Source organism: Geotrypetes seraphini, chromosome 8 (genome assembly GCF_902459505.1).
Source record: "Geotrypetes seraphini chromosome 8, aGeoSer1.1, whole genome shotgun sequence".
NCBI lineage: Eukaryota > Metazoa > Chordata > Amphibia > Gymnophiona > Dermophiidae > Geotrypetes > Geotrypetes seraphini.
Window position 1 is genome coordinate 109106363 of NC_047091.1, and position 27888 is coordinate 109134250.

Consider the following 27888-nt stretch of genomic DNA (forward strand, 5'->3'; position numbering starts at 1 on the left):
GTTTTCAACTGGTTTCCAGTTGGTTGAAGACAATCTCTTAAACAACACCAAATGTAAAGCTATTTCCTTCCCTTACCTTCCATTGCTGGCCACACTCTTATAGAGACTCAGTAAAAATTCTTGCTGCCTGATAATTCAGACCATGGAAGGTAGCCAGCTGTCTCTTATGGTCCATGGCAAAACTGGTAATTCAATGCTGGTACCCTATCCGGTGACCAGCATAGAATTTCCAATTTTTTTTAGCTGGTCAAAGTCATAACTGACTAAGTCAATATTCATTGGCTTGCTGGCTAAGTCCTAGTGGACAAAGATAGACCTGCTTTTTAACCACCCCTTTTAAAAAAGTGTAACGTGGTTTATAGTGCCAGCCGTGGCAGTAACAGCTCTTACACTCATAAGAATTCTATGAGCATCAGAGCTGTTACCGCCGTGGCCGGTGCTAAAAACTGTTACACTTATGTAAAAGGGGGGTGGGTAAGTGGGTCTATTTGCCCACTGAACTTAGCCAGTCAGCTATTAAATATTGGCAGTGACAGGCTATGTCACGTGACATAGCCGGTTACCAGGCTATCCTCCAAAGAGGATATTCAATGGGGGATATTAGCAATATCCCACAAATAGCAGTAGATAGCCAACTATATAGTTTTTAGCCAATCAGGAACCATTACCTACCAGCTAAATAATGCTCAATATCAGGCCCAAGGTATCTTCTTTGATTTTAAGCTCTCATTTAAATCTCAAATGGATGCCGGCCTTCATCTTTGTGCTATAACGTGCCTACAAATTATCCAGTCTTCAGCATGCCCCCTTGCCTTATGCATGTATTTGAGTTTTGGATGTATATAATTTGGCTTTCTAAAATCATGATTTAGATGAGTTTGCTGCTAAAATGCAATTAAGGCTTCTAAAATAAATTGCTTTTCCCGTCTCCTTCTATGCCAGAGGGGAGAAGGAATCAAACTGTACCCAAAAACGCTGACAAAGTTTAGGAGAAGAGGGGTGTGAGTTATTTCTGGGGACAAAATGTTGACCTTATAACCCTGAGTTGCTGCTTTGTAAGAGATAGAGAAGTTCAGAGAATAATTTGGTGGGACATCACTAGCTATTTTGTTTCCAAGATCCAAAAGAAATAGTAAATACACACTAGCATTTAAATAAGAGCATCTTTATTATTTTTTCTTTACATAAACATATGTGTATTCTGTTATTAAAACCATTCTTTGTTGACATTGTGCCCTCAATCCCCTATTTCTAGAAGTCTGCCTAAATGTTGTGGGGCCTATTAAAGCACCCATTCACAATGTATGTGGAGGTAATAACATTTTATTATATGTTTTTAAACGTATTAAACATTAACAATAAAAAGCATACAGCTTTAAAAAGTTACATAGTAGGTGGCAGGTAAATAAAATTGAGGGTCTTAAAGTTCAGAGCTGAGTGTTCTAATCACTAAGGCTTCCTTTTACTAAAGATGCAGTAGAGGTTTCTACTGCAGGCCAGTGAGGTAAATGCTCCGATGCTCATAGAATTCCTATGAGTGTTGGAGCATTTATCTCGCTGGCCTGTGGTAGAAACCTTTACCGCAACTTTGTAAAAGCCAACATAAGCTTGTCACTCTTGTGACCCGCAAAATAAGGAAAGTGACAATTTTCATTGCCTTAAGAGGTCTGAGTATCTCTGCATGTAATTGTAAAATTGGTGTGACTGAGGACAAGGGTAAATTGGAAAACCTGTTATCAGTGACGCAGTGAGAGTGAGAGCACCCCTCTCTCATCTCCACCCCCCACCTCCACTTGCTCCTTCCCTGCCCCCTCTAGCAGTGTGCACGCCACGTCCCTTCCCCCATACCTCTGTAACATTCCTGGCATGAGCAGCAACCCCCAAACTACTGTCGCGCCAATGTCAGCTCTTCCTCTGACATCACTTCCTAGTTGCATGTCCAGGAAGTGACATCAGAGGACGAGCTGATGTGCAACAGCAGATTGGTTTCTGCTTGTGCCAGGTGCATTACAGAGGTACGGGGTAAGGGAAGTGGCATGCAAGTGTGGCAGTGGGGGGGAGAGGAAGGAACGGGGGAGTGCAGAGAGGAGGAATGGTGCCTACGCCCTCACCAAAATGGCGCCATGAGAGAAGTGCCCCCCCCCCCCCGGCCACTCCCTTACTACACCACTGACTGTTATACAAAATCCAGGATCCTTAAGTTTTCACAACCAGTCTTTCTTCCTCTTGTTTTGGGGTGGGAAAAGGGGAGAGTTCCCCTATCAATGCTTAGCCCAAGCTTTGCCATGCACAATAGGGCTCCAGATGCTCTGTTCTCCATAATCCAAGAAGTCTTTAGCTGCCACTTGTACAGAGTAGAGTGTATTTGGCCGGATTCCTTTCAGAATGAAGAAGGTTTGCGTATACAGCTCAATCTGTGGAAAGGAGCAGAAGAATCCAAGCTTAGATTTCATCAGTTTTAAGGCGCTGGTGGAGGAAGTGGTATAGGGTGACCAACTCTCCCTTATTTCCTGAGAATTCCCTTATTAGAGGGCTTAGTTCTGCAGCATCAGCAGACAAATACATATATATTAGGACTAAAAAACATACAAATTTGTACATTTTTATTCTATATTGTGACCTGTATATTATATACAATGTAAATTAATTGTTATGTTTAATATTATCTATTCCATGAACATTTGCTGGAGTGACACGACTAAATCTCCCTTAAATTCATGGCCGACAGTTGGTCACCCTAGAGTGGTGAGAGGCAGGGGAGAGGAGTTCATCAGATTCTTACAGGTCATCAGAAACAGGCTGAACTAAGTTTTTCCACCATTCCACACTGAAGTTTTGATTTTGTGAACAAAATTAGGCCAGCAAGTTCACACTGTCTGGGTTGGCCTGTTTTTGATGACCTGGAAGTCGCCTGATAGCTCTGTGAATGGAGTATCCTGTAGTTACCAGCATAATATGTTCAATACAGAGATTTCCCGGACATGTATAATTCTAGTGTTGCATAATTACAGCATATTCTTAATCAGCAGTTGAATAATGCTCCTAAAAATAAGGCATGCCTATAGTGATCCACCTAAGAACACTAAGGTGTTAATACATGTTCTCATTTTAGAGGACCGTCTGGGTGCCTGGAGGGATTCATGTAAACCATTTTGAGCATGTTCTTTTCACCTGTATTTACAAACGAAGACACAACCAACCCTGAGCAATTCCTCAATGGAAATCAAGCAGAAAAATTAACATCCTTGGAAGTGAGCCTTGAAGATGTGCGCAGGTAGATATAAAAACTAAAAACTGACAAATCCCCGAGTCCGAATGGAATCCATCCAAGGGTTCTGAAGGAATTAAAGGAAGAGATAGCGGAACTATTGCAGCAAATTTGCAACCTATCCATGAAAACGCGTGATCCCGGAGGATTGGAAGATAGCCAACGTTACGCCCATCTTTAAAAAGGGATCAAGAGGTGATCCGGGAAACTACAGACCAGTGAGTCTGATCTCGGTTCCGGGGAAAATGGCGGAAGCACTGATAAAAGAAAACATCGATGAACATTTTGAAAGAAACAAACTTCTGATAACCAGCCAACAAGGGGAGATCGTGCCTAACTAACTTATTAAACTTTTTTGAAGGAATTAACAAACGATGGGCAGAGGAGACCCCCATAGACATCATATACCTAGATTTCCAAAAAACCTTTGACAAGGTGCCTCATGAACGTCTACTCCAGAAACTAAAGAACCATGGGGTGGAAGGAGACGTACATAGATGGATCAGAAACTGGTTGGCGGGTAGAAAACAGAGGGTAGGGGTGAAGGGCCACTACTTGGACTGGAGGAGAGTCACGAGTGGTGTTCCGCAGGGTTTGGTGCTCGGGCCTCTGCTATTTAATATATTCATAAATGATCTAGAAACAGGGACGAAGTGTGAGATAATAAAGTTTGCGGATGACACCAAACTATTTAGTGGAGCTCGGACTAAAGAGGACTACGAAGAATTGCAAAGGGACTTGAACAAACTAGGGGAATGGGCGACGAGATGGCAGATGAAGTTCAATGTTGATAAATGTAAAGTACTACATATGTGAAGCAGAAACCCGAGGTACAACTATACGATGGGAGGGATGTTATTGAATGAGAGTACCCAAGAAAGGGACTTGGGGGTAATGGTGGACATGACAATGAAGCTGACAGCACAGTGCGCAGCGGCTGCTAAGAGAGCGAATAGAATGCTAGGTATAATCAAGAAGGGTATTACAACCAGAACGAAAGAAGTTATCCTGCCATTGTATCGGGCGATGGTGCGTCCGCATCTGGAGTACTGTGTCCAATATTAGTCGCCGTACCTTAAGAAGGATATGGCGTTACTCGAGAGGGTTCAGAGGAGAGCGACAAGTCTGATAAAAGGGATGGAAAACTTTTCATACGCTGAGAGATTGGAGAAACTGGGTCTCTTTTCTCTGGAGAAGAGGAGACTTAGAGGGGATATGATAGAGACTTACAAGATTATGAAGGGCATAGAGAGAGTAGAGAGGGACAGGTTCTTCAAACTTTCAAAAAATAAAAGAACAAGAGGGCATTCGGAAAAATTGAAAGGGGACAGATTCAAAACGAATGCTAGGAAGTTTTTCTTTACCCAACGTGTGGTGGACACCTGGAATGCGCTTCCAAAGGACGTAATAGGGCAGAGTACGGTATTGGGGTTTAAGAAAGGATTGGACAATTTCCTGCTTGAAAAGGGGATAGAGGGATATAGATAGAGGATTACTGCATAGGTCCTGGACCTGTTGGGCCGCCGTGTGAGCGGACTGCTGAGCACGATGGACCTCGGGTCTGACCCAGCGGAGGCATTGTTTATGTTCTTATGTTCTCCCCTGGGGAGAACGGTATAGAAAACTGAATAAATAAATAAAAGGTCTGCTGTCCCTGATGACAAACTCTGGCTACATTTCTGGTGAAAATGGATGAGTATTACTGAGTATATTGAGAGGGTCACTTTAAAAGTGGGAGTCTTAGGGCTCCTTATACGAAGGTGTGCTAACGGTTTTAGCATGCGCTACAATGCCAGGGACTGGCCCCGGAGGACTGGAGAAATGCAGATGTGGCCCTGACTGGGAAAATACAGGCTGGTTAGTCTGTGGGAGTCAATTAGTGACGATGCTGCTAAAGCAGAGGAAAATGTAGTTTTTTTTAACTCATATTAATTAATTGCAGGATCTCAGGCAGCATTGTTTTACTAGAGGTAACTCCTGTTAAATCTGATTAATTTCTTTGACTGGGTGACTAGAAAATGCTCCCTCTAAGTTGCATGATTCTGTTTTAAAAAGCCTTGGTACGAGGGTTTTGGAGAGCACACCTAACAATTATGCATCTGCAGTTACACCAGCCATAGACCTGGTGTAACTGAGGTTGTATAAATGCAGAAGGGTGCGCATAACTTATTGTATTCTCTGAGTTGTGTTTTAGAGAATGACACGGTGGCGGTTTACCCGCGGCCACCGCATTTTAGCCGCGGGTCACCCGCCGAAAACGGGGAAGAAAACTAGCAGTCGCTGCGGCGACGGGGACAAGGCCATTCACCGCCCGCGGGGCGGTGAATGGTCTTGTCCCCCGCAGTGAGGCATGAAGGATCGCACGGTCCCCGCAGCTCACACCCGCCCGCCCAATCGATTCCAGTGTCCAGCCAGCTCTCTCCCCTCTCCTCTCTCCTCACCCCAGTCCGCAGATCCTCCTCCTCGGCGACCCGCACGCTACCAGAGAGCCGCGCACACCCGCCGCTGCTCAGCCTCGATCTTCTGCTCTGACGCAACCGGAAACAGGAAGTTGCAGCAGAGCAGAAGATCGAACACTGAGCAGCCGCGCGTGTGCGGCTCCCTGGGAAAGCGCGCAGGTTGCTGAAAAAGAAAACCCACAAACCAAGGTGAGGAGAAGGGAGAGAGCCGGCCAAACACCAGGATGGACCGGGCAGGCAGGTAGTGGCCGCGGGGACCGTGCGATCGCTAGTGTTCCCGGCTCAAATTGGAAGGAGGGAGTGAAAGAAAAAAGGCTTATATGGATGCAGCGGGGACGGTGACGGGGCGGTGAATGGGATGGCAGTGGCGGTGACGGGGCGGTGAAAGGGATGGCGGTGATGGTGAATGGATCGGCGGTGACGGGGCGGTGCAGAGGATGGTGGGCCGGTGACGGGGCGGTGACGGGGACAGATTTTTTCCCCGTGTCATTCTCTATTGTGTTTGTAAATAGTCCTTACAGTGGTATTTCTAATTTAATATTTCAACACAAGTCTGAAATGCTTTCCTTTTTATGTTTTTCATTCATTTATTCGGTTTTATAGCCCGTCGTCCTCAAGAGCCCAGAACGGGTTACAGTGATACATTCACAATATTTGGGGGCGCAGGGTTAAGAGCACATTCACATTCTGCTAAAGGGGAGAAGGGAAATAAAGGCACATTCACAATATATTGGAAGCAGAGCATCATGGTCCATTCACAATACACTGGGGGAGAGGGTTACAGAGGTATATTCACACTAGAATGGGATTTTTAGGTTTATATTGACACAAGTTATAGTGTCATCTTTGGATGTACTGGAGGCATATAGGGATTTATTAAAAATGTTATGGAGACATATAGGTGTATAAATGACGGTCCTGATATTCTGCAAGCAGCGATCAGCACTTTGCTGATCAGCACCGGTGTTAACCCCAAAAATTCAACGCTGGGCATAGGGTGCCAGCTAAAACATAGCTGGTAAAATGCAATATTCAGCACTTAACCAGCTATGACAAACCGCATAAAGATAGGACTGTGTTTTATGTGGTCCTATTTAGGCAGTTATCTTACAGTAACTGGATAAGTTCAAAATATCAGCACTTAACCAACTAAATGCTGACTCCTTCCCCAGAACACTCCCAAAATAGGTGGCTTTGGCTCGAGAACTAACCAGGTATGTTCATTGGCACTATCTGGTTAAGTGCTGCTGAAAATGCTAGGTTAGCCCTAGATGGGCAATTTAAATGGCCAGGAGCTTCTCCTGGCTGTTTATATCATTTTGAATATTAGACCTGACATTAATATAGTTATGAATAAGATAATAAAAAATTAGTATTTTCCCATATTTTGTGCCTTGTTATGATTATGATTTTAACCACGCTTCTTCTGTACAACATTGCTCACATATTTGGTCAGTGGAAAATTTTACACACAGGCTGAAAATTTACATACAACCATCAGTCCTTTAGAGGGCACATTGGTGACCAGTGAGTTGGATCAGTGGAAAACGCTAGATGGAGTGTACTTCAGAAAAATCTTTGACACTGTTCCCCATACACAACTCATAAATAAACTGAGCAATCTTGATATGGGCTCTAAAATGACTGACTGGGTAGAAATTGCTTGAGTGAAAGGCAGCAAAGGGTAGTGGCAAATGGATTTTACTCTGAGGAAAGGACATTACTAATGGTGTGTTCAAAGACTGGTCCTTGGGCCAATTCTTTTTAATATTTTTGTAAGTGGTATTGTCAAATGGCTGACTGGTAAGGTTTGCCTCTTGGTGAATGATACCAAAACCTGTAATAGGATAGAAAGCTTGGAAGGTGTGGATAGCTTGAGGAGGCATCTAATGAAGCTTGAAAAATGGCCTAGAAATTAGCAGCTAAGATTTAATGCTAATAACACAGAGTCAAGGGAGCAGGACTTGGGCATGGCCAGGGTGGCCAAACCAGTGGCGTAGTGAGGGAGGTTGGCATCACCACCTGGCATCACCATGCTGTGCGCCTCCCACTCTTCCCTGCCATTTGAGTGCCCCCCCCAACTCTTCCCCGCTGCTTGAGCACTTCCACCTCCCGCGTACCTCGTGAAATGTTCACCAGCGTGAACCAGGAAGTGGCGTAAGAAGGGAGCAGAGGCTGGCGCGAGCAGCATGTGGAAGATGCTGTTCATGCTGGTGAACATTTAAAGAGGTACGCGGAGAGGAGGAGAGCACTGGCACCCCCTGTGAAGATGGCATCTGGAGTGATCCCCTCCTCCATCCCCTTACTACTCCACTGGGCCAAACAGATGGAAAAGTTGGTGGCAAAAAACATACAAATACTGGATGCATATGGAGAAGAATGACCAGCAGGAAAAAGGATGTGATAGTGCTTCTTTATACATCTCTGATGAGACCTCATTTAGAGTTTTGTGTACAGTTCTGGAGACTGCACCTTCCAAAAGACATACAGTTCACAGGATGAAGTTAGTCCAGAGGCCAGCTACTCAAATGGTCAGCAGTCTTTGTTATTAAACATGTGGAGACAATCTTATATATCTCAACATATGTACTTTGGAAGAAAGATGGAAGATATGATAGACATTTAAATAGCTCTGTGGCATAAATGCATGGGAGGCAAGTCTCTTTCAGCTGAAAGGAAGCTCTGGAATGAAGGGTCATAGGATGGAGATGAAAGGGGAGTAACTGATAGAAATATTTATGCATGGAAATGGATGGAACGGCCTGGTGGTGGAAAAGAGGAATATACTGAATTCAATAAAGCATGGGACAAGCACAGAGGATCTCTAAGGGAGAGGAAAAGATAGCTGGTGTTGACGGGCCGACTGGATATGCCACATGGCCTTTATCTGTGGTCATTTTCTGTTTTTGTTTAGAGTTTATTGAGCGCACTGAGATCTCTGATTAATGAAATGATCTGCTTACCTTTCTGAAGATGTTGTTGCTTCCTGATTTCTTGTACCGGATGAGGTATTTGAGCGAGAAAATCTTTGGATAAGGCCAGGACTTTGGAGGATCCCATTGCAGCAAAAGCTTCTTTCTCTCTCCTGGCATGGGGGAAATGGTCAGATTTTCAGGGGAGTCCGGTTTAACTAAATATCAGCCAGGGAGAAAAGAAGACTGACAGTTAATTTGTGTACCCAGGGCAGCCCCTCTCCCTGCACAGCAGTGCCCCGTTACTGCCAGCTAAGGCTCCACTACCCCTTGCGTCTCTTCACACACCTCTTCCTTCCCATTGCCTTCTGTTTCTATAGTTCCCCCATTTCTGCCTGCCCTCAGTACCCCATCTTCATCACTCTGTGTGATATATCATTGGAGATCTATAAGCTGATCCTTCTGGCATTGGGGTGGTGGTGCAATTCTACAGTTAGGTGCCTCCATTTAGGTGCCCTGAAGGCAGGTGGTAGTGCCTAGGTTCATTATAGAATACTAGGGTAATCCAGTATCAGTGTCTGTCATAAAATTCTTTTTCTGTTAAAGGATATCAAGAAATCACAGCAACAAACAGCAATGCAAATTTCCTTATCCCACTTTACAATCCAGTGCCCCAAGTACAAAACAATTACACAGGATCCCATAGATCTACCTTTTCAGATATTGAGGTCTGGAATCTTATAATCCTACAATATGTCATTATACACATTTTGGCTCTACAGCCCCTCCTCCCACTTCCCCCTTAACCTTTACTTCCATCTCTCACTCAGACTTTTATGCTTTTAGAGCAGTGTCTTGCAAACTTTCGGAAGCCAGTGGCTGGAGAGCATCCAGAAATGCGCTGACATTGACGCGATGACATCATGTGTGTGCGTGATGTCAACAATGTCGACGTCTGCACATGCACAAAGACCCTCCAGACAGGGCCCTGAGCCGCCAGTGACGGGGGTGCTACAAAAAGAGAGGCACATAGGGAAGGGGAGGCGCCTGTGAGGAGGAGAAGTGCTGGCACCAGCTGACTGCCTACAGAATGTGCCTCTCACCATGAGAGGCACGTCCTGCAGGCAGTCAGCCAGTGCCAGCACCTCTCCTCCTCGCCAACATCTTGCGGCACACCTGGAATCTGCCGTGGCACATAGTTTGTGATTGATTTTACGTTAGACAAAATATATCTGCTTTATCTTCTTATTTTTGTATGGATTCTTAACTTTTTATGAATGTAACTCCTTGTAAACCGTTTTGGATAAAAACGGTATAAAAATAAATAAATGAGTAAATAAATACTGTTTAGAGCAGGGGTGTCCAATGTCGGTCCTCGAGGGCCGCAATCCAGTCGGGTTTTCAGGATTTCCCCAATGAATATGCATTGAAAGCAGTGCATGCACATAGATCTCATGCATATTCATTGGGGAAAACCTGAAAACCCGACTGGATTGCGGCCCTCGAGGACCGACATTGGACACCCCTGGTTTAGAGGATTATTGCCTAATTACTTAAACTCTTCCCTGAAAGCCATTCAATACAAGAATACGTGGTCTCAGGGTTAGAGATTAAAGATACAATACAGTCTCGATTATCCGACATAAACAGGACTGGTCCATTGTCAGATAATTGAAAAATCGAATAACACAGAACACATTGAGATTGCATAGCAAATGTGTATTTCAAATGCTGCAGGTAAAGCATAGTCTCAGTAACAAAGCCAAACAGAGATAGGTGCTGCCTTTCCACTGAATTGGACGCCAGGAGAGTAAAAAAAAAGGCATGATAACATCATTGGGGGGGTCTGTCGGATATGCTGGCTGGTCAGATTAGTGAAGTTTGAATACTTGAGACTCTATTGTATTTTTAGGGGTATATCTGGTACCTTATAATTCCCACATCATCAGTTCATGAAATTTATTCCTCCAATACCCCCCAAAAATGGTGTAGTATCTTGCAACCAATGACTGAGGATGCATTTTTTCCCACTAATGCTTTACTCAAAAATAATTTAATTCCTCTTCCCTCTGTACATCTAAGTATCTAAATAGAGTTTTGTCAGTATAGTTACCTAAAAGCTGCAGAGATGCATGTACAATCTATAAGTTACATGCATAAGTGGGAGCCCTGTCTATGCTCCGCCCCTGTGATGTCCCTTTGCAAATATACACTATGCACAATAGGCATACATTTGCAGAATAGCACTTAAGCAGCATATTGGTATATGCATGTGTAAGTGCACATATATGTTAGTATTCAAAACATTTACTATATATAACACCCAAAAATATTGGTGCCCACTAGAATATTTCTTAGCGCAATTCTACAAGGTACATGTACCTTTTTTAGAATCACAGTAAGCACCAGTGCATCACGTAACTTTTAGGCACACTTAGGGCTAGATTCACTAAGCAAACCGATCGTGTATCGATCATTTTGCGAGCCCTTAGAGACCAGATTTCCCTCCTGCACTATTCATTAACCTCTCCTGCGATCTGCTTCGGATCCGTGCATGCAAATGAGGAGAAACACATGCAATGTAGGCAGGGACGCGATTCACAAAAGAAAGTTTCAGATCTGACTAGGCTGGCCGATCAACTCCAAAAGTGACTGCTGGGGACCATTCGTTCAGTGGTTTCTGACTGCATATCCTGCTCTCTGCCCCAACTCAAGCACAAATCTCCTGCTCTCTGCCCCGAAGTCCTGCCGCCCTGCACTGACCCAAATCTCCCCAACGTCCTGCCACCCTGCACTGCTCCGAATCTCCTGCTGTTTGCCCCGAAGTCCTGCTGCCTTGCACTGCCCTTCCCCGCCCTGTGAGCCCGTGGTTTTAACCCACAGGTTTAAAGCGGGTTAAAACCATGGGCTCGCATGGCTCAAAACTACTAAAAAAAAAAAAAAAAGATTGCGGCTCCGATGGGCATGTGCAGACCATCTACAGATGGTCTGCGCATGCGTGCAGATCGCACATGCGCGATCCATGCAGGCAGATGGGGATGTTCCTCCGTTCACCCCATCTGCATATTTTACTTTCGTGAATATGTTGGACCTGCCCGCGTCGGGCCCGGATCGGGCCCAATCGGGCAGGTTAGTGAATCCAGGCCTTATTAAGGCCAGCTAACACCAGGCCTAAATGTTTGTGCCTAAGTCCATACCCCCCTCCGCTGATTATTTATCTTTTTCAGATTTGTGTACTAGAACTGGCACAAATTTTATTTTTATTTTTTAAGAATCATGCTTTCCAAGTTGTGCGTGTAACTTTTAAGTAGCATCAATTGGCGTCAATTATGAGGTGTTAATTGCCAATTTCTGGTGCTGATTAGACCAATTAATTAAGCCGTGTGTGCAAATCAGTTGTGCGTACCAATGTGTGCACACAACTTAAAGCGTGAGCAAATATTAACACCTATTTTGTAGAACTGCTCTTCAGATTCTGTCTAGTGAAGCCCCGGAGGCAGAGTGTCCTTACTCTTCTCTTCCACAATGAAGGAGTGCAGATATGTCCTTGATCCCAGGGAGTTTATGGCTGTCACATTCAGTAGATAGGGAGTCCTGGAAAATAGCTGATAATTATGCATGGAACAGCTGTGTGCCTCTGGGAGGGACTGGATGCACTCAGTGGCTGCTGCTTCAGGCTCCTTCATCAGCCTAAAACACAAGAAGAGATTAATGGGGGCCGAAATGGGGAGAGAAGCAGCAGAGCAAGTTTCTAGCTTTCTCTCCTAGGAATAGGCTTCATGAGTATATGACATCTTTATGGTTTGGCAGGCCCCCACAAGTATTAAAGCGGTGTCTCGCAAACTTTACGTGCCGCGGCACACTGAACTGGCAGTCGCGGCTTGAGGGCACCTGGAAGTGCGCGGACATCGCCGCAGTGATGTCATGCACATGTGTGATGTCATCAAGCTGACGTCCGTGCATGCGCAGAGGCCCCTCCAGGCAGGGCCCTGAGCCGCCAGTGGGGGGTGCTGTATAAGAAGAGGCGTGGAAAGGGGAAGAGACGCCAGGGAAGAGGAGAGGCGCTGGCGGTGGCTGACTGCCTACAGGATATGCCTCTCGCCATAAGAGGCATGTCTTGTAGGCAGTCAGCCGGCGCGGGTGCCTCTCTTCCTCCCCAGCATCTCGCGACACACCTGAAATCTTGTGCAGCACACAGTTTGCGATACACTATATTAAAGAATATGATTCAGGATCTGGAAGCTGTAAGAGACAGTGAACATAAGAACAGGGTCAGACCAATGGTCTATCTAGCCCAGTCTCCTGTTTCCAAGTGGCCAATCCAGTTACCTGGCAGAAACCCAAATAGTAGCAACATTCCTTCTACTGATCCAGGGCAAGCAGTGGTTTCGCCCATGTCTGTCTCTATAGCAGACAGTGTTGTATAGTAACTAAATAGAAGTTCTGATATTTTTACTTGTACGAAGGGTCGCTGAAAAGTTCTCAGCCCAACCAAGAGGAGAATGATGTGGAGCCATGAAACTTTCATTTCAATGAGGCAAATGTATCTAGTAAATGGGCATAAGTACAGGGAAACCAAGCTATTGTGACATCACCAATGAGGTTGGCTCTTAGGCATTGGTGGAATGAGGCATTATGACATCATAAAATGAGGGGCCACTGAAAAGTTCTCAGCTCATCCAAGAAGAATATAATGTGGAGCCATGAAACTTACAAGAATTTTTCAGCGCCCCTCATAAAGACGTACAGGATATTTGTTTTTTGTTTTTTTTTTTAATTTATTATTTATACTTTTACAATTTAACATGTCAATCAGTACTTGAAGGAAATATAACAATCCAATAAGAAAAACAAATATTAATTATGAAATAATGCCACATAGTAACTATGAATAAAGTCCACAATCTGGGGGGAGAAGGAATCAATCACTTCCAAGGGTAGTTGGTTTCAAGAAATAAACTAAATTAATACAATACAAATAACAGAGTGCAGTTGGAGTTATTTAACTAATGGCCTACTGGGTTGATTCGATGGAGGTATCTGGAATTCTTGTGGTTACTTTACCTTCAAGAAAAAACTGCAGTTGATCAGGTTCATAAAAAATATATCTATTACTCTGATAAGTGATGCAAAATTTACAGGGGAAACGTAATTGAAAAGTTGCCCCTAAACTCAAAACAGACTGACGACAAGCCAAGAACTTCTTACGTCTGGCTTGTGTCCATCTAGATACATCAGGAAATATAGAAATTTTGAATCCATGAAATTCCACCTTTTCAGTCCTATAGAATAGACGAAGAATTGCTTCTTTATCTTTGAAGAAAGACAATATTTGTTACTTTTACTGAAGTAATAATTTTGTCAATTTATACTACTTTTACCCAGCTACATTTGATGCTTGCAATTAAGTGTAAAAAAAATAAAAAGTGGAAGGGAGATGTACATGACAATTCCTCAGTAAACCAAATGAAACAGCAAAACTGGGAACAGGATTTTGCTATTGCAAACCTTGTCATGCAAAAAGTGGTTTATTTCATCTTAAATTTTGCTGTTCAGTGAATATAGCTTATAAGAACAGTAGAGTTGCCTGCATTTGAACTGGTTAGATGAGTTGGGTCAATTTTAGGGTTACCAGACGTCCGGAAGAATCCAAAGCTCTGCCCGGTACTGTGCTTAGGTTCCATCTACTGAAGTCTCCGTCAAAGCTCACTCCAGCCCATCTAAACCCTCCCAGCCATCGAAGCCCTCTCCAGCCCATCCTCAACCAAATGGCCTTATATGGACACAGACTATGTAAGTCTGCCCAGTACTGGCCTTAGTTCTTCAATATTTACCATTATTTTCTGATTCTGGATCCTCTGTGTTCATCCCACACTTTTTTGAACTCCGTCACCGTTTTCCTCTCCACTCAGGAGCACATTCCTGGCATCCACCACCCTCTCCGTAAAGAAGAATTTCCTTACATTGCTCTTGAGTCTCATCCCTCAACCTCAAATTATGTCCTCTGCTTACTCAGAAAGCACTGGTTCTTCCAAGACTGGGGGTCACTGAGAGACTTTGAAAAATGATGGAGCCTTAATTGTTCTCTCATCTACTACAGCCAGGTAGATACCATTCTGAGATTCTACATAGCTTGTAAACTCTTAGATTCACTAAAGCATGTGTGTTATCAAAAACCATCTCGATTCTCTGTAACACGTGTGCTACTGATCCTGTAGCACGTTATTGATCCTGAAAACGCCTCCTTGTAACCCGTTCTGGGCTCCTGGGGAGGACAGGTTATAAAACTAATTAAATAAATAAACTGCTCTCACTTTCCAAGGAGTTGGTCCTTCCCCAAAGACTTGGGGTTTGCAGGAGTACTGTGTAATAAAGCTCCTTTACCCACCCCCACCCCAACCTCAGCTCTTTCTCTCTCACTAGGAGATGCAGTCCCTCTAACTCAGAGGTGAGCAAACTCAGTCTTCAAGAATGCAACCCAGTCAGGTTTTTAAGATTGCTTCAATGTAGGGTTACTATACGTATATTAAGGGTGTCGAACTAGAGAGTTGCGTGGGGACAGAAATCCCACCCATCCCCGCCAGGATCCTCTCCGTCCTCACCAGGATCCTCTCCATCCCCATCCGTCCCCGTCAGGATCTTCTCCGTCCCCACCCATCCCCGCAAGGAATTACCTCCATCCCCGCCCATCCCCATAAAAAGCAGCAATTACTTCTGACAGGATCATCAATTCCACAGTTTCTTTTGTGTTTGTGCTGCTGTTTTAGAACATAAGAAACGCCTTCACTGGATCAGACCGAGGTCCATCTAGTCCGGTGATCCGCACACGCGGAGGCCCATTTAGGTGCTCCTTTTTGGAGACCCGGATTTCCCGTATCCCTCAATATGATCTGCAAGAAGGTGTGCATCCAACTTGCGTTTGAAACCTAGCACAGTATTTTCTGCCACCACCTCCTCCGGGAGAGCATTCCAAGCGCCCACCACTCTGTGTGAAACAGAACTTCCTGACATTTGTCCTGAACCTGCTGCCATTTAGTTTTAGGCTATGACCTCTTGTCCGCGTCACATCTGAAAATGTCAGTAATGCTGCTTCCTGGTCAATTTGATCAAATCCCTTTAATATTTTAAAAGTTTTCCTTGTGGAATCTCTTTGGTGGAACCCTTTTTTTGTTTTCTGTTCAGGTAATTAACTTAAACCCCCTCTTTTACTAAGGCTGACATGTCCATTATATTATATGGACGAACCCTGCTTCCAAAGCCTTCCATCCCCGTGGGAGTCCCGTTGGCTAGAGGGGTCCCGTGGGTGTCCCATGGGCCAGAGGGGGGTCCCTGTGGGAGTCCCGTGGGATAGGGGGATTTCCGCAGGATTCCCGCGATCCCCGTTCCCGTGCAGACCTCTATGTCAAACTCAGGGTTCCTTTTACTAAGGTGCGCTAGTGTTTTTAGCGCATGCAGGAAATAACCGTGTGCTACACCACGCGCTACGCTTCTAGAACTAACGCCAGCCCAATGCTGGTGTTAAGGTCTAGCGTGCGGGGCAATGTAGCGCGTGCTATTCCGCGCGTTACAGCCCTAGTGTACCTTAGTAAAAGGAGCCCTCAGTCGCATTAATTGTCAAGCCATAACCTTGTTTTATCTGTTGACAGCTATATTTTTATTGTATACCACTCAGAAGTTTGATTGAGCAGTATAAGAAATTTTGAAGAAATTTGAAACTTGATTAAGGAGCTGAAATCCAAAACACAGCCTAAGTTGCTAGCCAGACCCCGCCCCCCATAATAGTACTAATTGTAACACTATTGTTTCCATTCATTTTTCATATATACACACAATATAATGTTATTAATTGCCGCAGTGTGCACAAAGCCGCGTGGATGCGTGTGACGTCATCCGTTCATGCTTCCTGAAGGCCCTCCAGATGTAGCCAGAGCTCAGGGCTTTCCAAAACCTGGACAAACTGCCGGGTTTTGGAAAGTCCATCCAGGAGCCCGGACAGTCCTCTAAAAAGAGGACGTGTCCGGGTTTTCCCAGATGTCTGGTAACCCTATGAATATGCATGATAACTGTTTATATATAATGGAAGCAGTACATGCAAACATATTTCATGTATATTCATAGGGGGAAATCCTGAAAACTCAACTGAGTTGCGGCCCTCGAGGAAAGGGAGAGGGAAAAAGGATGGGAAAGGAATGAGGTTGACCACCCCGCCCTAACTAGATCTTACCTAACTGAATTTTTTATTTTTTTTTTTACTCTATAGATCAAAAGTCACAGGTTTTCTAATAGTTTGCTTCCATTTTCTTTGGTCTCTTGGCTAAGGGTGAAAGAAAGATTTGTCCTTTACCGGTAAGTAGTAACATAAGATGTGTTAAGGTGAGAGGCTAGCTCCAGCTTCCATGTGCAGATTACAGCCTCTGGGTAACTCGCAGCCCAGCACTCAATTCCTTTTTTCATAGTGGAGTCTGAAAGAGACAAGAGAAGATATAAAAAGAATGGTTAGAGCTACAGCCTCGGCACCCTGAGGTTGTGGGTTCAAATCCCGCACTGCTTCTTGTGACCCTGGGCAAGTCACTTAATCCCTTCTGACCCAGGTACACTAGATAGAGTGGAAGCCCGCCGGGACATAAGGAAAAATGCTTGAGTACCTGAATAATTTGTAATCCGCATAGAATTGTAGGATATGCGGAATATAAATTTATTTTTTTTTAAAAAGAAAAAACAGTGGCTGCCTGACTCCCAAGAGGCAAGCAGGCAAGAATAATTATAGAGCCGGACCAAAGCCATTGTCTTTGGTTTCTGCCAAAACTAAATCTGTGATTGAAATTGGTGCCGCAGTTTTGGCAGAAACCAAAACTGAAACTACCCCCCCCCCAACAGCCTCTACTCCCTCTCTACACCCAACCAAAAAAAAAAAAAGAGCACCCCTTTCTGAGCTCACCCTCCCCCCCAAAAAAAAAAAAATCACTCTCTGTCAGCTTACCATCCCTAGCTTACCTTAGGAAGTAAAGTTGTAGTGGTCTAGTGGCTTCTTTGGGGGCAGGAATGAACCCCATTTGTTCCTGCCCCATGCCACTGCTGTGTCAAAATGACTGCTGAGAGAGACTGTCATGGGAGATTTTGATAGCCTTGTGAGATTGTCCATAAAAGGTCCTAGCAGCCATTTTTTTAAAATTGGAAGTAGTATGGGTCTGTGCTGGCTCCATTTACAAAATGGCTGCCAGGATCACCCATGGCAGTCTCAGCAGCTATTTTGATGACGCAGCGGCATGGGGCAGAAACAAGTGGGGTTTGTTTCTGCCCCTGAAGAAGCTACTAGACTACCAGGATTTGCTTCTTAAGGTTGGCCTTGGAGGGCCCATGGGTGGTTGGGCAGGATGGGGCAGAAGAGAGTGATTGTGAGGGGGGAGGCAGAAATGAATCATGAAGGGGGAGAAGTTCGATTTCAGCTAAAAATGCACTGGCATTTTCAGCTGAAACCTGACCCCAGATTTCGGGCTGATCTTGGTGCCAAAAACAGAATTCAGTCAGCCTTTGTTACACAAATATAGTCAGACACAGGCAAGCTGTCTTATTGTACCATATTGTATCAAATAGTGACTTAGAACAAAGAGGAAAGTTATTACAGAAATATTTAGAACGCTGGAGAATTACAGCCAAATAATCATGGCCTGCTCTGGAACACAGACAAGTTATAGTACACAGACAAGTTATAGAACACAGACAAGTTATAGATACATAGCCTTGATTCAGAATAGTAGAACTAATTCTATGATCTAGAACAAGTATAGGGATTATTAAAGTGCTTTTGACTGAGCCAAGGAAAAGAATTATTACAGAAATCAATAACTAATGTCAAAAGGAGGAAGGAGGGATTCTAGAATGTACATTGTATGATCTTGAACAAGAGAATGAGTATTTATGGAATGCACTTGACTCTGATCTAGAACAAACAAAGAAAACAAGTGGAATTGTCCAATAAGAAAAGGTGCAACAATTTTTCTTTACAGCCAGCATTTACACGACGGCGTTCTGATAAATACAGTTTTCTAGAGTGGTCCATACTAGAGGTCATTTACATCCAAAGATCTTTAAGACTCCTGACGCAGGCCGTAGGGCCGAAACATGTACATGTCGGGTCGAGTATTTTTGGAAGAATAAAGAATAACCTGATTGTCCAGATGAGTTGAAAGACATCTTTATTTGTTGCACCTTTTCTTATTGGACAATTCCACTTGTTTTCATTGTTCTATCTTTTGTGGATTTGTTTCCCCTGTGTTTTGCGTTCCTAGAACAAACAAAACCAGATCTGCAATTGCTATACTTCGCCTTGAATTAATTCCTTCAAAAATGAGGTAAATAAATCAATAATTAAATGAAGAAGAACTGATAGACTTTTTAGGGATGCAAGTTGAACACTATGGACACTTGAACAGTTAAGAAAAAAGTACAGGTAACACAGTCTTTAAAGGGGACTGGGTGAATTCACAGGATCCCTGAAAAACATTGAGTAAAAACCAGCGTACCTTCCTTTGCATCCGTTCCTCTTGCAGTCTGACTACTGCAGGGGATGGTGGCAAGGACAGAGACAAAAATCAGCACGAGCATCGCCTTTCACAACACGGATCACCTGTCAAAATAAACATTAGTTCTTTTGGGCAGTTCAGAGACGTTTTGTATAGTAAACTGAGCTAATCAATAACCTTCCATCTCCACTCAGATCATCTCTTCCTCTGCTGTACAGTATTCCCCCCCACACACACACCTCTGGTACTTTGGTGAAATTTCTCCTTTACACACACCACTAACATTCAATAAGAGTAGTCTGGTTGAATTCTCTGTTCTTCAGTCTGCAGGCCTGGATTCCACAGACTTCTAAAAGTATAAATATAACTTGCTTTTTTTTATATTATACCTACTTTTTTGAGCTGATGAAATCATATGGCTGCATGATTTAGATCTTCAAATGAGTAGTAGTTTGGCTGTTCAAATGTTGACCCTTTTTAAAATTGATTTTTTTTTAGAGTCTTTTTTTGAGAGCCCCATTTGTCATACAACTGTCTATTATATATCTATTTAATTGTTCAGTTATTTTATTGTATTTAATTATGTCTGTTAAGTTATTTATTGTTACACCCAATTGTGGAAATATTCATTCGGTTAAACTGGATTCCATACCCAGCATTCCTGCATCAAATAACCACTGTACGTTCGGAACCAGAGTCATACAGTACTAGTTTATAATTGTAAAAAAGAATTATCACTGTTACAGAAAAGAGAAGGCTTGCTTAGGGATTACTTTCATTTCCTTAAAATGTTTCGTAGCCTTTAAACCCTGCTTCTTTCCATCCAAATTCTGAGATCAGCCTGTGATCCACAGATCTGTGCAGGTTTTCATGGCCATTCACAACAGTTTTTGTTGCGAGAAAAGATTACCTGATTTCCTCACAAAAATCACGGACACTTTCAGAAGAGTTTTGACTCCCACCTCCTTGGATGCTGCGCACAGTTGTAATGACTCTTAGCATCTGAGCAGGGACTGAGTCAGTGTTTGTAAAAGAGTACCGTACTTCCTCAGAAAGTCTCTCAGGAAACCCACAGCAAAATTTCCCTCAAAACTCTAGAAATCTGAAAACTTGGCTATTTTCCAAATTGTAAAATTTTTTCCCCTCTTATTTTTTTTCTATTTTATTTCCTGTAAACTGAGTCGAGCTTTATTGTTATAGAGATGACACGGTCTATAAACTCAAGTTTTAGTTTAGTTTAAATCACCAGACAGTCACAGTAATAAAGTGTAGTTTCTTACCTGTAACGTAGGTTCTCCGTGGACAGCAGGATAGTCAGCCACATATGGGTGTTGTCCCAACAGCTCCCAATTTGCGGATAAGCTCTCCAATAGCTCAGAGAGTGATTGGCTGGCCAGAACTTCCTCTTCGACGGCAGAATTGACTTCGGGGAGAGGAAGGCTGATCGGCCTGGTAGATCGCCAAGACAAAGTGAATCGATCACAGAGCCCGGGATGGGCTCCGCGATCGACTCACTTTGCCTTGGCGATCTACCAGTCGATCGCGATCGACCTATTGGGCACCTCTGCCCTAGGGTAACTAATTAGATTAGGAATTGGTTGAGTGAAAGGCAATAGAGTGTAATGATAAATGAAAGTCACTCTGAGAAAAAGGATGTTATGAACTTGCTGCCCACATCGATATCACCTCTCTCTGATGTCACTTCTAGGCTCCACGCCTAGGAAGCGGTGTCAGAGGGATAGCCGACATGACGCAGGCAGCAGGTTTGTGATGTTGCTCCCACCTGGAAAATTAAAAAGGTACAGGGGAAGGGGGACATGTGCAGCGGGGGGGGGGGGGCGGAGAAGAGGTTGGGGGAGGGGCACCACCACCCCAGGCGCCACTTACCCTCGCTATGCCACTGCCAGTGGTGTGCCTCAAGGTTTGATTCTTGAGCCTCTTCTTTTTAACATTTTTGTAAGTGATATTGCTGAAGGGGCTGTCTGGTAAGGTTTGCCTCTTTGCAGATGGTACCAAAATCTGCAATAGGTGTAGACACCTTTGATGGTGTGGATGACACGAGACCTAGTGAAGCTTGAAGAATGGTCCAGAATTTGGCAGCTAAGATTTAATGCTAAAAAATGCAGGCTCATGCATTTGGGCTGCAAAAACTCAATGGAAGGATACAGTTTAGGGGGTAAAGAACTTTTGTGTACAAAAGAGGAGCAGGACTTAGGTGTGATCGCTTGTGGTGAACTTAAGGTGGACAAATGTAGAAAAGTTGATAGTGAAAACTAGAAGGATGCTTGATGCATAGAGACAGGCATGACCAGTGAGCAAAAGGAGGTGATGATGCCCCTGTATAAGACTGGTGAGACCTCATTTAGAATACTGTGTGCAATTCTGCAAACTTCACCTTCAAAAAGATATAAACAGAATGGAGTCCACCCAGAGGGTGGCTACTAAAATGGTCAGTGGGGGTTGTCTTGAAGTGTATGGGAACAGACTTAAAAATCTCAATATGTAAGACTACACCACTTCTCCATTCTTGTGCTATGATATCCAGTCACGTAAAGTAACCATAAATACTGGATGAGATAATCAATCACTCAAACACACAAAAAATTTTATCTCAAGTTTGGAGAAGTGGTTTAAGTTTTTCTGACACACAGCGCTCGAAAATATTACTTGCTCCTGCTCTCATCTCTAAAAATATTTTTTGGACATTTCTAATTCTGCCACCGCTGCTGTTGGAGGGAACAATAATTACAATTCATGTTAGTGGTGTTTTTTTTTGGCTAATGATGAACTAAAGGCTTATTAGTGTAATAAAGGTAGGAGGTGCCTGGAATGGTAGCAGCCCTCATACCCTCCTCTCCGTGTCTCCACTCCCCACTCATGCTCTCCCTTCCCTCATACCTCGAAACCTTCGCCAGCGTGAGTGGTTTATCCAGCATGCTTCTCGTGCCAGTGTTGGATTTCCCTCTGATGTCACTTCCTGGCTCCGTGACCCCAAAGTGATTCAGAGGGGAACCAGGCTAGTGTGAGCAATAGACAGGAGAAGTTGCTAGCAATGATCTGCAGAGGTACAGGGTGGGGGGAGGGATGACACGAGTGTTGCATGGTGTCCGGGCCCTCACCAACATGATGCCCAGGGTGGTCTGCCCCCCTATTCCCCTTTACTATGCCACTGATGCTCAAAATATAAAGCCGGCATTAGAGCCCATCCCGGGCTCTGTGATCGATTCACTTTGTCTTGGCGATCTACCGGGCCGATCAGCCTTTCTCTCCCTGAAGTCAATTCTGCCGTCGAAGAGGAAGTTCTGGCCAGCCAATCACTGCCTGGCTGGGCCGGAACTTCCCCTCCGACGGCAGAATTGACATCAGGGAGAGGAATGCTGGTCGGCCTGACGCAGGAAAGCAGGGAGAGCTTGAGGCGGCAGCGGCTTGGGGGCCTGTTATTGGATGGCGGCGACGGCTTGGGGGCCTGTTCCCCAATGGCAGTGGCAGTGGCTTGGGGGAGGGCAGGGAGAAAGAAAAAGGGCAGGCAGGGAGACAGAAGGAAAGAAGAGAAACAGAAAAAAAGAAAGGGGCATGAAGAGAGAAAAAAGAAAGGGAGGCAGGGAGAGAGGAAGAAAAAGTTGGGGGAGGGAATGAGGTCTGGAGGAGAGGAAGCATACAGGCTGGAAGAAGGGAAGAAAGATTGGATGCACAGTCAGAAGAAGAAAGTGCAACCAGAGACTCATGAAATCACCAAACAACAAAGGTAGGAAAAATGATTTTATTTTAAATTTAGTGATCAAAATGTGTCTGAATTTATATCTGCTGTCTATATTTTACACTATGGTCCCCTTTTACTAAACCGCAATAGCGGTTTTTAGAGCAGGGAGCCTATGAGCTTCGAGAGCAGCGCTGGGCATTCAGCTCAGCTCCCTGCGCTAAAAACTGCTATCGTGTTTTTGTAAAAAGGGAGGGGGGAGGGGTATTTGTCTATTTTTGTATGGTAGTTACTTAGGTGACAGTGCATAGAGTCATCTGCTTAGACCTCTTTGAAAAAATCCTGGAATAGGAATGATAATTAACATTTTCTATGCGTACATTGTACTTTGTGGTTTTCTTAAAATTTTATTGTTGGTAGATCATTTTGATTTGGTCATTTTAAAAGTAGCTCGCAAGCCCAAAAAGTGTGGGCACCCCTGCCCTAGAGGAAAGAAGGGACAGAGAAGATATGATTCAGACGTTCAAATACTTGAAAGGTATTAACATAGAATAAAATCTTTTCCAGAGAAAGGAAAATGGTAATACCAGAGGGCATAATTTGAGATTGAGAGGTGGTAAACTCAAGAGTAATGTTAAGAAATTCTTCTATAAAGATAGGAAATCCCATGCAACATACAAAAAGACCCGGTCTTGGTTCACTTTACATGACATCATTTCACAGTTACAACTCATTGACCCGTGGAGACTTCACCACCCTGATGCTGACCGTTATACTTTTTTCTCGACCCCCCACTCCACCTACTCTCGCATTGACTATTTCCTTACTAGCTCCTCTCTTGTTAACCATCTCTCCTCCTCCACCATTGGAGATATTGCCATCTCAGACCACGCTGCCATCTCCTTGACTTGCAATCACTTTACTCTCTCGCCCAAATCCAAACAATGGAGATTCAATTCTTCTCTACTTACGGAACCTGATTTCGTCTCCTCCATCTCTGATGCCATACATGAATTCTTTGCCACTAATCTACCTGCTCAAACCTCTTGGACTAATACATGGGATACTTTTAAGGCCTATATCCGGGGAGTCATCATCCAATATTCCTCTCGTCTCCATTCTGTCAGAAAAGAACGAATCAAGGACCTAGAGCAACGTATTCACGTTGCAGAAGCCAAACATGCATCTGACATATCTAATATTCCCATTCTAACGGACCTTCGTAAACTTCGTTTCGAATACAATTCTTTACTTAGTACTGCTGCAGCCAGATCAGTGTTCGTTCAAGCATCTACATACCATGCGGAAAATAATAAGACCGGCCACTTGCTAGCAAATCTCTTAAAAAAATCTTCCAACCAAACTTCTATCCCTTCGATCAAAGACCCATCCGGTGCTCTTCTCACTGGGACCTCTGCGGTATCATTTCAATTCCTCTCCTTCTACCAGTCATTATATTCATCTGATTCCTCTTACTCGACCTCCTTGGCAGATTCCTTCCTAACCATGCCTCATCCGACGGTTTCTTCATCTGACTTACCTCTTCTTGACAAGGCATTCACAGCACAGGAGCTCTTGGAAGCAATTACTTCTCTAGCTCCCAAGAAATCCCCGGGACCAGATGGACTGACCACGGAATTCTATAAAGCTTTCCTACAGACATTATTACCTCACATGCTAGCCTTCTTTCATCATCTTTGTGCCCATGGTACTGCTACCGGCTCTTTTACCGAAGCTACACTGATTGTTTTCCCTAAACCGGGGAAAGACCCTCAGGACGTTAAAAACTACCGCCCTATTTCCCTCATTAACGTTGATGCCAAGATTTTCGCAAAAATCCTGGCCTCTCGAATGCAATCTGTTCTTTGCTATTTGATTAGCCCTGACCAATCTGGATTCCTTCATGACCGCTACTCATCGAATAATACTCGCCTATTTTCCCACATTCTTCATCATACTGACACCAACCCCGATAGGCTCCTTATTATGGCATTAGATGCCGAAAAGGCCTTCGACCGTGTTGAATGGCCCTTCCTCTTTCACACGCTCTCTTGGTTCGGCTTTCCCGAACCATTCATTCGAATGGTCAGAACCCTCTACTCCCACCCCCTAACCAAAATCATGATTAATGGACATTTAACTTCATCTTTTTCCCCTTCGCGGGGTACCCGACAGGGATGTCCTCTTTCTCCTCTTCTCTTTAATCTTGCACTTGAACCTCTTCTTTTAGCCATTCGGAAAGACTCTTCTATTCAGGGATTCCAACATGACTCTTTCTCTGCTAAACTTTCTGCTTATGCAGATGATATTCTACTTTATGTCACCCCGGAATCTTTATCCTCGGTTCTGTCCCAGATTCGCCACTACTCAGCTATCTCCGGCTATAAGCTAAATATTTCTAAGTCTGAAATTATGCCATTAAATTGTATAGATGTGCAGATGGAGGTCACTGGACAAGGATTTCTTTGGTCCCCCCAAAAAATAAAATATCTTGGAATCTTTTTTGGTCCCTCTCTGGATTCCACTTTACAATTTAACACCGAACATCTTATCTCTACCATTACTACATGTACGCGCAAATGGTCTCCGCTCAACCTCACTTGGTTTGGCCGTCTCTCTACCATTAGGATGATGATCGTCCCTAAACTAAACTATGTTCTCAGCATGCTTCCCATACTCCTTCCTCACAATGTTTACGCCCGTATGGAGAAACTCCTTGTGGATTTTCTTTGGCAGGGAAAACAACCCAGAATTGCGCTTAAAAAATTGAAATCCCCTCGTGACTGTGGGGGTGTTAATTTTCCTTGCTTCAGAAGCTACCACATGGCCTTCTTAATGTCGCAGGGCTCTCTTTGGCAGGAATCTAATCCGACGTCCGTCAATCCCAACTGGCTACAACTCGAATTCATCTTGACGGATCCTTTTTCTCTTAAACATGTCCCTTGTATGCCTCTAACTTCTTATATAAAAGCTAATCCCATCCTTCTGAGTACATGGTCGGCGATTTGCTACGTTGATTCTATTTCCCCTCATAAATGGGCAGAATCTTCGTCAGCTCCGGTCTGGAACAATCCTCGGATCACAATTAATAGGGAGATGGTGGCGTGGAAGAGATGGCAACAGCAGGGAATTTGGTATATTCATCATCTTCTCCAGAATGACCAATGGCTCTCTTTTTCCGATCTCATGGTCAAATACCACATCCCTCAATCTCAATACTTCCTCTGGATTCAGCTTCATCATAGCCTCAAATCTGCCTTTCCGTCTCCCACCTCTCTTGCTGATCCTCCTGACTTACCTAATCTTTTTCTTACCTACTCCACTATGAAAGGTCAGACATCTAAGTGGTATAAGTATATCCAATCTCACACCACTACACCTCCCCATGATACCATAGCCAAATGGGATGCCTCATTGCATACATCATTCACCGAACAATCGTGGCTAATCATGTGGCCTAAATTACTGAAGTCACTTCGATCAGCCTCACACGTACAAACAGCTATATTCCTGTACCATAGGGCTTTTTGGACTCCCGCGAAATCAGCCAAAATAAACCGGTCATACAATGGTTGTTGCTGGACCTGTAAATCATCTGATGGCTCCTTATTTCATATGCTCTACTCCTGTACATATGTCTCATCTTTCTGGTCGAATGTATGGTCTACAATTGCCCGTATCTTGCAAATTACCGATGCGTTTTCCTTTGACTTATTGTTCAATGGCTCTTCGATACTCTCTTCCCCTTTATCCATTACTCATGAACGGTTGTTAATTATACTTTTATTCACTGCTCTCTCCACTATTCTCCACAATTGGAAAGATTCCACTAAATTACATGTCAATCAATGGTGGAACTCAATTTGTCTCCTCGTGAAATATGAATGTCATTTTGCTGAACGCAATAATTCCATGTCCTCTTATGCAAAAATTTGGTCCCCATTGCTTGAATATTGTAAATCAGACCCTTGACTACTGCACTCATTAGTATAATTTGTATCTTGCCTCACCCTTAGTCTTTTCATTTCAGGCACCTCTCTGGTTTTACCATGTTTCATTTAATATTGTTTATGTCAATTTCTTTATTTTATGCTTGGATCATTTAAACTGATTACTCTGGTACATTGTTAGAACTTGCACCTATTATGTCTTATTTCCTTTTCCTGAACTAATGTCTTCTCAACTTCTATTTTATTTCTGATGCATTCAATCATCTATGACTATTATTCCACTGTGGATGCACTTCACATTTGTTAATGACATTGTTATAATGTGCTCCTTGTTGGAGCACGCATATTGTTGGCTTTGTATTTCATCTTTTATAAAATCAATAAAACTTTTTGAACTAAAAAAAAAAAAGAAATTCTTCTATATGGAGAGGGTGGTCAATGCCTAGAAAGCGCTCCCAAGGGAGGTGGTGAAGAGGAAAACAATAACAGAGTTCAAAAAAGCATGGGATGAACATAGAGGATCTCTAATCAGAAAATAATGGTATATATTGAAGGCCAGTACTGGGCAGACTTGCACAGTCTGTATCCTGTATATGGCCATTCATTTGAGGATGGCCTGGGGAGAACTTTGATGGCTGGGATGGTTTAGATGGGCTGAAGTGAGCTTTGATGGAGAACCTAAGCACAGTCCCGGCAGAGCTCTAGTTTATAGCCCAGAAATATCTAAGAAAAAGAACATCATTAATTTATAGAGAGTATATGGTTGGGTAGACTGGATGGACCATTCGGGTCTTTATTTGCCGTCATTTACTATGTAACTATGTTACTAGCGTTTGATGTAAAACTTGCTTATTTATTTATATGGTCAAACAAACCAGGAGAAAGATCTCCACAATCCAAGTAGACATGAGCAAACCACAGTGGAGATATGTAGTAATGTTGGTGTGAAGTTTATTCATAAAATGTAAAAGTATGTGCGGTGGCTCGACATATACGTGTTTTGGCCAATTTGGCCTGCCTCAGTAGCCTTCCTTGAAAGGATCAATTACTTGGGTAAATCACTTCTTCCAAGTATATCC

The 27888-nt window shown here is 43.7% G+C and overlaps 1 protein-coding gene across 1 annotated transcript; it reads right to left on the reverse strand.

Moving 5' to 3' along the window:
* Positions 1-1959: 1959 nt before the first annotated feature.
* EBI3 (Epstein-Barr virus induced 3) lies at positions 1960-20151 on the reverse strand. The gene is made up of 6 exons (XM_033956963.1): positions 20073-20151; positions 19163-19266; positions 16984-17101; positions 12151-12329; positions 8691-8857; positions 1960-2414 (listed from the first exon to the last, which is right to left on the reverse strand). The coding sequence occupies exons 2-6, from the start codon at positions 19242-19244 to the stop codon at positions 2262-2264; spliced, it is 699 nt and encodes a 232-aa protein (XP_033812854.1). The 5' UTR covers positions 19245-19266; positions 20073-20151; the 3' UTR covers positions 1960-2261.
* Positions 20152-27888: the final 7737 nt, after the last annotated feature.

Excerpts from the sequence above, each read along its gene's own strand:
- EBI3 (XM_033956963.1), bottom strand. The coding sequence starts at position 19,244 with ATGCTCGTGCTGATTTTTGTCTCTGTCCTTGCCACCATCCCCTGCAGT. Across the intron at positions 17,102-19,162 it reads AGGAACGGATGCAAAGGAAG|ACTCCACTATGAAAAAAGGA; the intron begins GTACGCTGGTTT and ends TGTCTCTTTCAG. Across the intron at positions 8,858-12,150 it reads CTTCATTGTGGAAGAGAAGA|TTAAACCGGACTCCCCTGAA; the intron begins GTAAGGACACTC and ends GCTGATATTTAG.